Here is an 11,947-nt window from a genome sequence, read left to right on the forward strand (position 1 = left end):
AATCTAATATATACACTAGTTACAATATATCTTTGTTTGCCTTACGGCATTATAAGATTAATAGTCTTGGTCCGCTGAAGGCGGTTATACACTAGTCTCCCTCTCGCTACAGTTCTATTGAATTACTAATTAATTATATTATACATCCAATCTAGCATTATATCTCGATATAGTCCAGAATATCAGAATATATTTAATGCTATAATTACAGAAAAACTTCAATCGATGTAATATGAATTTTAAATCAATATAATTGGATCATTTCATGGCTCGGTGCAAGAACATGATATAAAAGCTACATATGTTATATGAAATTTAAAATAAAGCAATTAAAAAAAAAATCACAATTCTTATTTTAAGTTTCACATTATCCATCTTCCTACCGTCCTATTTCGCTCCTGCCCATTATGGGCAAAATCCTAAAAAAAAAAAAAAAAACTCTTATTAAAACGCCTCTATCCAATCCTTGACTCATATCATGTTATTCCTGACCACCAGTTTGGATTTAGAACATCTCATTCAACCATACAACAGAGTCATCGAGTGGTTGATGTCATATCTTCCACATTGGAGCGCGGTATGTACTGCACGGGAGTCTTCCTCGACGTTGAACAAGCTTTTGATCGAGTCTGCTCTATAAACTTCGTCAATTCCTACCCCCAATATATTTCCTTATAATCCGCTCCTACCTCACTGTTAGAACCTTTAAAGTAAATCATAACCTAGCCTACTCATCTTTCTTTTCTCAGTCCGCCGGTGTTCCTCAAGGTAGTATCTTAGGTCCGTTAATATTAGTTAATATTTCTGTGTCATATATCGACAGTGACTTGTTAAAGAGCTTCTCTGATATGTTTTTAAATTGATACCATTATAAAATATGAGAGAATATTTTAGATTGTGACTCAATAGAAAACATTACCTTTTGACAGATAAATTGCCAATTCTTAAAATAAAGTGAACTTGTTCTAATAATAGACAATATAACCCTGGCTAAAATAAATTGAAACTTAGTAACGTAATTAGATTTCAAGTGAGTATGTGAAAGATGAAATATTAAAAAAAAAAAAAAAAAAAAAATTAAGCAAGGATGGAATAATTAATGGTATGGAATGTGTTGGCATGAGGGAGACAGCACCCAGTGGTGTATCCTCCTGACGTTGAGTAAATCATTTTACTTATTACATTAGGAGGTCCACCTTCCAACTCTTCTTCAGCCTATGCCAAGTTAGGTCAGGGATGTCATGTGTTACCATTTGTCGGATAAATGTATTGAAGTGGTTATCCCACCAAGGGCAGTAAATCAATAGTTATTTGCAAAATTAATATGATGTGAATTTATTTATTTATTGTGAAATTTCTTACTAATTATTAAAACAGTATTTAAAAGAATAATAAATATGAATCTTCAACCTAAGTAGCATACCTAACAATATGAATCATAAAAAAAATAAAAAATAAAGATAACTCCAAAAAATAAACTTTATGGAAGTAGTATCGCTTGATGTAAGATAGTTCTGACTCCAAATGAATATGTGAGATACTCTATACCAGAAGGCCTGATATTGCATGTTCAAACAGGCTTGGTAGCTGGATAGGAGATAAATGGGCAGAATGAGTAATGCGGGAACTATCCATTAATCCTTTAAGGACGTAAACATCGCTCTGCAGAGTCCGAGCCTGCAGTTGTGAAGTTGTAGCCTAGTCCTAGGCGAGCAAGCCATTGGTCCTCGTACTAAGAAAACATCGTTCTACATATAAGGGGTCTGCACTAGTGAAGAGGATTGTAAGTCCGTAGGTCTTACGAAAAAAAATAAGTTATAGGTAAGAGGAAAGATCCAGAGAAGGCAGTGAGTGAAATAAAAGACAAATATTATAAATAAAACACATATAGATATATGCCTAAAAATAGGCCTAGAGTCTAATGGTTCACTACGTATATTAATACTCACTGTTTCCTAAGGAGGAGGGTTCCCTGAAGGGCAAATTCGTACTGTCTTCCAATTTCCGCTTAGTCAACTCTCTGGAATAAAGACGCCATCGAGAGATGTTTTGTGTAAGACTTTAGCTTTTTGTGGGCCAGAAGATTCTGTTTTAATATTTATTGATTCTAATAATACATTTATGAATATTTCAATATATGACATGGCTATTAACAAAGTTTAGAAGAAATATACATTTCAATATATGATGTTTGCCTGACAACTGTAGTAGTTCTTGATGAGGCAGCTAAAAAACACACACACACACACACACACTTGCTAAAATTGTTCCCTCAGGCTTCAAAAGTTCAGGGAGAGAGTTAATGGCCTCTCGCGGGCTCAATTTGGATTTCGTAAAGAGCGATCCAAGATAGATGCTGTTGGATTGGTAGTCGAGATGGCCCGCACAGCAATTGCAGGAGCAAGTTGGAGGAGGGGTGCAAAGTGTTATGCAGCAATCATCACTCTAGACGTTAAGAATGCCTTTAACACCGCAAGATGGACCTGTATAATAAATGCCCTACGGACTATGGCGGTACCAGCCTATCTTATGAGAGTTCTTACAGACTACTTCAAAGATAGAGTTCTGTTTTACTTTTCAGACATTGACCAAAGAAGATATGAGGTGACTGGTGGTGTCCCACAGGGCTCGGTATTAGGGCCTCTTCTGTGGAACGTCATGTACGACGTATTCTTTAAATTGACATTGCCGGAGGGAGCCACAGTTGTTGGATTCGCAGATGACGTTGCTGTTGTAGTGGCGGCGAAGTACTTGGAAGAAATTACCCTCATCGCTAACCAGGTTGTTGCTACGGTCCGAGATTGGCTGTCTTCGGTAGGCCTACAACTTGATCACAAGTCTGAGGTTCTCCTAGTAACTAGCAGGAAGCAGACTGAGTTCATCAATGTCACGGTTGGTAGGCTTGCTTAAAATACTTAGGAGTCATGATTGATGCACGTCTCCACTTTAATGTTCACGCGCAGTATATCAGCGCTAAATCTCCTAAAGTAGAATCCTACTTGTCACGCCTTATGCTACTGTTATCTCCTCCATTATGTCATTCCCCGATTTGGAAAGAAGCGATGGCTACTAAATCATACAGGAGAAAATTGGTTTCAGTTTATCGCAGGGTTTCTTTAAGGACGGTTAGTGATTTTCGAACTTTTCCTGCGAAGCGGTGTGCGTGATAGCCCGAATGCCGCCTGTGGAACTCCTAGTTGAAGAAAGAAGCAGGCACTATGGACGACGCTTCCACGTTTCCAGAGAAGAAGAGCGAAAAATAACCATCGAAAAGTTGCAGCAGCGTTGGGAGGCTGCAGATTCCGGGAGGTGGACTCACAGGTTAATACCCTTTGTGACGAGAAGACGTGATTAGCATGGAAACGCGAAAACCATGCGAAGAAAATGAGGTGGCACGCACCCATTTCCCTTCATGTAGGAATGGGTAGCGGTAGTCCCATCGGTATAGAGAGGAATGCATATGTGTAGGGCGATGGTTTTTGCGTGTGAAAATCCCACACACGGGTAGGTACGGGCCTATTATCAGCTAGGTATTACCCCAATTTCCCTAAATTACTTTTTACTTTGTTTATTTTTAAAATATAACCGTTTTTCATTGTTTCTAGTAATAAACTCTGTATAAATATATAACAAAAACATAATTTTATCACTAAGTGAAAAAAATAAATTATTGTTGGTTTCACGATTCATTATCATTTAAACATGGATAAAGATGAAATAGTTTTTCTTTTTTATCTAAACCAATAAATATACATATAGAAAGGGGAATTTTCGCCATCGAGCAATGAGCAATGAAGTCAAATCAAATAAGTGAAAGTCGTATCAGGCGCGCACTATACCTGATTTTCATTTTTATGAAAGTGGTGTTAACAAATTTAGCTTCTTTACAAATTTTTATGGTTTAAAAGAAATGTAATTATAAAATAACACCTTGAGCTAATAAACCACTTTTCTCGATAATTTACTGTAACCACGGAACGCTTAGCCGTCTAGCGATGTGTTTATTATATCCGACGGTGACGTTCAATTGGACCTCACTACGTGCCTAGTGTTTCCCCTACCTCGTTGCCTCCTGTCATGGGATATTTTCTCAGAAATCCACTGATCAATGCTTTCTCCATAGACAAAAATATTGAACAAATGTCTGAGTCTATTTTTAATAAAAGCCCAAAATTGAAAAATGTATGACAATTTTTAATTGAAGTTAATCTTAATCAAAATTGTTTACCCTCTTCCTACTTCCTACGCCTTGATTCGTAACTTAAATAAACTGTTGTTTGGTCGGCTCGCCTGGTACATTGGAATATTTTTTTTTTTTTTTTTCTTACCTCCTGTTTTATTTATTTAAACTAATACAATTATATATGCTACTTAAAACTAAGGATAATATATACATTTTATCTTGTTTTGCCTTGTGGCATTATAAGATGTTACATGCTTGGTCCGCTGAAGGCGGTTTTTACACGAGTGGCTGGACTGCCAGGGGCTAACAAGGAATGGGGAAGGACCATTCCGGCTGGTAGTGTTGAGGTGTGGGTGACTTCAGGCTGCAGAGCCAGAAGTCCTTCCCTCGGCGAGGACATCGACCAAGGGGACCGTGCTTTTCCACCTCCCAGGTCTTCGGGGCGGGGTTATTTCTCGGAATACCCCTATTCATCGATAGGGGCATCAAAGAATTTGATGTGCCTACGGCCTATGAATTCCGGCACAGAAGGGAGTTGGAGCTCCTCTCTGATAACACTATTCCTGGCCCTTTGGAGTGCGGTTCATCGGACTATTCGCCGAAGGAGGGAATTCTGGAAGCTCTGCAGTTTGGTTAACGTGGTCCGGTAGAGGTGCCGCATGGCGCACCACATGGAGAAGAGTCGGACGTATAACGGCCTTGTAGATCTGCAGCTTGAGGCGGAGTGAGATCTGCTGTGAGGTAAGCAGGTGATAGAGACGACTTCTGTCGGGCTAGCTTAAGCCTCTTCCTGGCGTGACTAGAGAAGGTGAGGTGCCTGTCAAGAGTCACGCTGAGGTAGAGGATGCTATTAGAGAGTTTCCGACCCTCACCATCCCCAACGAACTGCTGGGATAGTCTGCTTTTCTTGCCCTTCTGGAAGGACATGGCAATGGCATCCGTCTTCGACGGATTAACCTTGATCCCGTCCTTCTTCAGGGCAGCTACTATGGTGGCAGAGGCAGTCTGTGCATAGTGTAGGGCCAGTTCAGCTCTCATGCTGGAAGCGTAAACACCGATGTCGTTGGCATAGGCTGCAACCACTGCATGTCGGTGCTCGATGGCGACTACTGGAGCCGTGAAAACGACAAACAGTAGTGGTCCAAGCACCGAGCCCTGAGGTACTCCGCAGGTGGTGGGGACAGGAGGCGACAAGTCTTCACCGACTCTTACGACGAATGATCGTCCACTCAAGTAGTTTCTGACCAATTGGCAAAGGGCGGCGGGAAACTTGAACTCCACCACTCGGCGGAGTAGTAGCGGGTGGGACACACTCTCAAACGCCTGGCTGCAGTCTAGGGAGATGAAGGCAGTCGCATAGTTATTCTTTATCCGCTCTATGGTGTGGGCTTGTAGTTTCACTAAATGATGTTCACAGGCGACACCTCTTTGGAAACCAGTCTGTTCGGGCGGTATTATGTCGGCTTCTCTGCAGTGCTCCATGAGATGGTGATGTAGGAGCCGCTCGAAGACCTTGCTCATGTGCGAGAGGAGGTGATCGGGCAATAATGCTCCGGCGAGTCACCTTTCTTCCCAGGCTTGAGTAGTGGCACCACGATCGCACGCTTCCAGGCCGCTGGGAAGTACGAGATCCGTATGCACGAGTTGAAGATGTTCAACAGGAAGGCTTTACCCTTCCTGGGAAGCATCTTCAGTAGTACACTGGGGATCCCGTCCTGTCCAGACGATTTGTTGCCCTTAGTGTGGCGCAGTACTGACTCCAGCTGGCCAAAGGTGGAGAAGATGGGATATTGACATTTATTTGAAATTTGGTTCATTATAATTTTATTGTTTATTTTAATAATTGTTTTAAGGTAAGTATTGGGCCCTAAAGCGGATAAAAATAGAATTCAATTGTCTGAACTTGAAAATGAGTTAGATGATTTAGCTCAGGACATAAAAGGTATTCGGAATATTGGGTTTTCCTGCTCAGAAAATCCTGAAAAATACATTTATTTAAAGCTCGATTATCTAGGTTAGATGGCACTTATGACAAATTTCATGGGTGTCTTAAAGAAGCAAAATCTTTAGCAAACATTTTGGAAGATGAATCTATCTCACGATTTGACCTTTTCGATCCGAGACTAATCTGTATTACGAGTCTTTGGCTTTTGAGATTGCTGGAGAAACAACCGCCGCCAGTCAATCAATGATCAAAAATAATAATCAGTTGGAATTTGAACCGCGCATTATATTGCCGACCATAAATCTACCCACATCCAATGAGCAAATTTCTAATTGGGTTTCGTTCAGAGAAACATTTATTTCATTAATTCATAATAATGTAAACTTGAGTGAAATACAAAAATTTCATTACCTCAAGTCCGCTTTAAAGGGTACAGCTACAATCTACAGCGGCTATTCTGACAACGTCTAATGGTTATGAACAAGCCTAGGCAGCTCTGGTACAGAAGTATGACAATAAACGATTTCATGCCACTAATTATTTGATTAATATCTTCGGGTTCACCTGTAACGAAATTTTAATACCAATCATTAGAAAATTTCGCTGAGGTCGTGTTAGAGAGTGCGACAGCTTTTAGAAATATGAATCTTAAGGACCTTTCCGGATTTATATTGTTGACGTCCTGTCTGAGATTATTAGATGTTAAATCACGTGAGCGTTAATTTTAAGGTTTTATTTCAATTGTATACTGTATGTGTAATGTCTAAGGCGCCATGTGCGCATTGATACAATGGGAGGGTCCGCTTTGCTGGCGGTGGTATAATTAGATTTAGATTGCAGAGCCCAAACCTCTTCTCACGGTAAGAACATTTACCAAGGGGACATCTCCTTGTCATCTCCCAAGTGGTGATGGAGGGGCAATTTCCCGAAACAGCGGGTTGGTGCAGGCCTTCAACCCATCAAAAAATTTGATGTGTCTCTTATTTAAAAATTTAATGTACTCCGGCCCAGAGGGCAGCTGGAGTTCATCATAGATAAAAGTGTTCCTGGCCCTCTGTAACGCTGTTCCTCTTACAATCTTCCGTAGGACAGAGTTCTGGAAGATCTGCAGTCTGTTGAACGTGGTCAACAGTTTACACCTCCTTGCTCTATTTGTGTTGATATGCATGTGACGCCCGGTATGTGATTGCAGCTTGGCCAGATGATGCTCAGATGCGACCCCCCTCTGAAAGCCAGTTTGCTCAGGTGGCATTACTGCTTCTTTGATGCAGTGCTTCATCAGATGTTGATGGATGAGCCTCTCGAGGATTTTGCTCATATGCGAGACGATAGTCCTCAGTCACATCACCCTTCTTATCAGGCTTGAGTAGAGGAACGACAATGGCTCGCTTCCAGATGGTCGGGAAGTAGGATATCCTCATGCATGCGTTGAAGACGTTAAGGAGAAATGCCTTACCCCACTTCGGCAGCACATAAAGAATGCCATCCTCACCCGATGCCCTGTCTCCTTTGGTAAGTCGCAGCGTCGACTCAAGCTGGTTAAACGAAGAGAAGATCGTTTTCTCGTTGGGAGATAGTGATGAGATTAGAGGTGGTGAGGAAGCACTATTTGTTCTCTCAGCATCCCTAGCGGCATAACTGGTGGCGAGAAGTTCCGCCTGTTCCTAAGCCGTCAACAGGTCGTCGCCCAATATGAGATCACACTCTGCTTCACTAGTTTCGAAAACTGGCGATGATCGTCGTTGTTCTTCGCAACAGATCATGCCACAAGGACGTTTTCCAATCCCGCATGAGGCTGGCAATCTGCCGTGTCATCGCATTTATGGCAGGTTTCAAACCAGAATCCCTCGTCCGTTTGTAGAAATTGCGGAGATTATTACGCTGTCATAGGTCAGAATGTGCTGCGGTGGCGTCCTGATGGCGTTGGGCTCCGGTGCAAACTTGGGGATAGTGAAGTCAGCTGCATCCTGTATGGTGGAAGTGATGACCTCTACAGCCTCGTCTACAGCTTCCGACATCAACACTGGTGTAATCCGTGGGATGGCCATCTCAACACAGGACTTGAACTCCTTCCAGTCGGCTTCATGAATGAGGTACTTGGTCGCCGATGGTGTGCCTGGAATGCTTCCCAGTACCACCCTGTACGGGATACCCCAGGGATTATTTTCCTCAACAATAAATTCGTTCCACGAATTCTTCTTCTGGCAACGCAATCCGTTTCGGTATACCCTATACCTACGCTTAGATTATTCTTGGAGTGCAGGCCTCCTATCTTCGTTTCTGCACTCCTCGTAACTACGCCTCGCTCTGTAGTATTCTTTTTTTTAACTGCGTTAGAGCCGGCGTCCACCATGGGATCGGGCGTACTCTCGCCCTTCGGCGTTGGAGGGCAATATAGGCGCTTCAGTGATGGCGCCCATAATCATTGCCACTCTGTGATCAATCTCGGGGTCATCTTCTCTCATTCTCTGTCAGCCAGTATTCCTTCTAAAACACTGTCAAACGATCTCCAGCTCGCTGATCGGGTCACAAAGCCCTTTTCTACTTCTGGGTGACCACCTTCCTCCTACACCACAATGAAGGCAATGACCCGGTGATCAGAGCTTGTGTCTGACCGTAGGGTCCAGTCTGCAATACGCTATGGGAGCTGTGACAAGTGTCACATCTATCTAACTCTGGCCCCGCGTTCCAACAAATGTGGGGCCAGAAGGCTCGTTCATAATAACCGCTGACACCTCGCCACACATTCTAAAATACAGTTGTGTTTCGCATGCAAAACTCCTTGTTCGAACATTGTTCTTAGTGCGGATGACGGAAAAAACCTGTTTAATCTTGCTCCCGAGATTCTGCATCACCTCGGTTGTGGTAAGTCTTGTGGCATTACATGCTACAATGACCAAGTATCCCACCATTGCAGCACTGCGGTCGTATAGCGACGACGCCTGGGAACCCGCTTTCGCATTCCCTATCGGTGCTGGTACTGGGGTTGCGTGCCCCTGCACCGTAGTTAACCCTATCTTCCATACTTTCTCATAGTATTTTCGCATTTTATACCTCCTGCCAGATTTTGAAATAGTCGCCTATAACCTGAGGAACAGACGCTGACCAGTACGCCGCCTATTCTAAGAATCGTCGCCTCTGGATTTGAATCTAGTTTTGGTCCACCTCGGGTATTTTATTTCCCCGGTTTCCCGCCATATCTGGTGAGAATCCCCCTATCCGCCACCTGGGGAGGCGCCCGATGGGACTAGCTACTCCACACGGGTGTGTGTGTGTAATGCACAATCATAGGGTGAAGTTACAGATATTTTGAGGGGGTCACTCTCGGTCAGATCAGGTGGTGTCAGATCTTTAATTGTTCAAGATGAACCGTCTTTCTTTTCCGTGGTTCTCACAAACTTTGTATTGTGACAACGTTGTATTGTCCAAGGGTAATCACCCGAAATGGGCCGTCATAGCGAAGTATCTCCTTTCCACGATTAGTCCCCAATGAAGAAAGATATCCTCTACCGGTGCCCAGCGCCCCTCTCCAAAAGCCTTCTTCAGCCTTTCTTTCACAGTGCTCCATGGTGTCCCATCATCCGTCTGGATCTGGTTAATGATGCATCTCTTCACCCGGCATACCAGTGCAGCCTTCAGTTCATCAGCGTCCTTGCTGTCCAGATTTTCTGATTTTTTCGCTTCTGTTCTGCGAGATGAGCGATACCGTATTTGGATGAAAGAAGAGAACAAAGTCATATTAAGTATAAGATAACATAAATGCATATCAAATACTGACAGCACTTCACTCATTGACATTTCAACACATAATTATAAGCTCAACAAAGAGTACACATTAACGCCGCCTGAAATCATTTTTTCCAAACGGAAATTGAAATTTTCAACGCTATTCAAATCGTTTTTATAGAACTTAATAAACCCAAATTTACTAACCTGATCCATACATAATTAATAATAATGGTAAAATTAAAATATACCTAATTGTAATTATTATGTAGAAATAATTTTAATAACAATAATCAAATTCATCTTTAATATTAGCAATTTAATACATGAAAATTTATTGATGAAAATTATTAATTGATTATATACAATATAATATTTAAACAGAAATACATTTACTCAAAATAATTTAATACAATTATATTTAATTATAATAATTACATAGAAGTATAATTTCATTGTAGTTATCGTCAAATCGCGTTATATTTTTGTTCTGATATCTAATAAAGATTTTGTACTCACAAAAGTTCGAATAGCGTTGAACATGTCGAATTTCGTGTCCGGTAAATACGAATTAGGGACAGAATTGATTTTTTCTCACTATTTCAAGAAAGCCAAATGATCGCATTAATGCTTGTAGAAAGATGCGACAAACATACTCTTGCAAATAGGCTTTAACGCTTTTAAGGTATAAACAATTTAAAAGAGAGAGAAGAGACATCCAAGAACACGGAAAAGCTTAAAAGACAGTAATTCATTCTTCAAGTCACAACACCAAACAGTTATGAAGAAGCTCTGAGTGGTAGTGATAAGAAAAAATGGCAACAAGCTATGGACAGTGAAATGAAATCGTTAAAAGAGAATCGGACATGGGAACTCACAAGTCTACCCAAAGGTTCTAGGGCCATTTCATCTAAATGGGTATATAGAATCAAGTCTAACCCTGATGGTTCAGTAGACAAATAAAAGGCCAGACTTGTAGTGAGAGGTTTCAGCCAGAAGTATGGTGTGAATTTTAATGAGACTTTTAGTCCAGTTGCAAAACTTGGAGCAATTTTAAGCATTGCAGCTGCAGAAAATATGCATTTGATTCAGTTAGACGTGTCAACTTCATTTTTATATGGCCACCTAGATGAATACATCTATATGGAACAACCTGAGGACTAAACAGATGGAACAAAAAAGTTCTGTAAACTGTTGAAAAGTTTATATGGTTTAAAGCAAACTCCTCGATGTTGGAACAAAAGATTTAACACGTGTCTTAAAGCTTTGGGATTCAGTACAAGTGAAGCTGATCCTTCTTTACACGTTAAAGAGAGCCTAAAAAACAAGTTATTGGAAGCATTATTTGTTGATGATGGATTAGTAATGGTACATAGCAAAGAAGAGTCTGAATTGTTTATCAAAGAGTTGGAGAAGGAGTTTAAGATCACAGTTAAACCAGCTACATATTTCCTTGGTTTGGAAATTGAGCGTCAAGAAAATTCTATAAACATTTGTGAGCAAGCATTTGTCAAGAAGTTATTACAGCGTTTCAACTTTCATGACTGTAAACCTGTGTCCACTCCCATGACAAAGTTAGATGCACACGATTCAGAACATAACAGGAACAGTAGTTTCCCATATAGAGAAGCTGTAGGAGCTTTGATGTACCTGATGGTATGCACCAGACCAAATCTTGCGTACAACATTAGTGTTCTTTCAAGAACCCTGGACTGTTCTAGTAATCAGGATATAGTACGACTGAAGAGAATACTTCGCTACATCATTGGTTCATCCAGTTTGGGAATACGATACACAGCGAACGGGAGTCGTGAACTCAGCTGTTACAGCGATGCAGACTTTGGTGGATGCAACAAAACAGGACATGGGAGTCGTTCTGACGTACGCAGGAGGGGCAGTGTCAACAAATGACAGCAATTATTAGATTTATTTTTTATTAATATAGTTGTTTGAGAGTGGTTTAGTTTCTTTTTAAAACAATTTTGATCTCTTTTCTCTCAACTTTATTCCTTTTTAACATCCGACGTTTCGACCTCTCAGGTCATTCTCAAGGATTCCTACAAACAGCTCCTTTTAATTACTTTTATAACAAA

At 41.1% G+C, this 11,947-nt stretch overlaps 1 protein-coding gene across 1 annotated transcript; it reads left to right on the forward strand.

Annotated features, from left to right (window-relative positions):
• The first annotated feature begins 11,219 nt into the window (after nt 1-11,219).
• LOC136796628 (uncharacterized) lies at nt 11,220-11,765 on the forward strand. Its single transcript, XM_067050898.1, has one exon. The coding sequence runs from the start codon at nt 11,220-11,222 to the stop codon at nt 11,763-11,765; it is 546 nt and encodes a 181-aa protein (XP_066906999.1).
• The last annotated feature ends 182 nt before the right edge of the window (nt 11,766-11,947 follow it).

The sequence above is a fragment of the Halyomorpha halys genome, unplaced genomic scaffold (genome assembly GCF_000696795.3).
Source record: "Halyomorpha halys isolate HHAL.00 unplaced genomic scaffold, Hhal_1.1 Scaffold2251.1, whole genome shotgun sequence".
NCBI lineage: Eukaryota > Metazoa > Arthropoda > Insecta > Hemiptera > Pentatomidae > Halyomorpha > Halyomorpha halys.

What these genes read in the sequence shown, in the direction of transcription:
- LOC136796628 (XM_067050898.1), top strand. Translation starts at nt 11,220, where the DNA reads ATGGTACATAGCAAAGAAGAGTCTGAATTGTTTATCAAAGAGTTGGAG.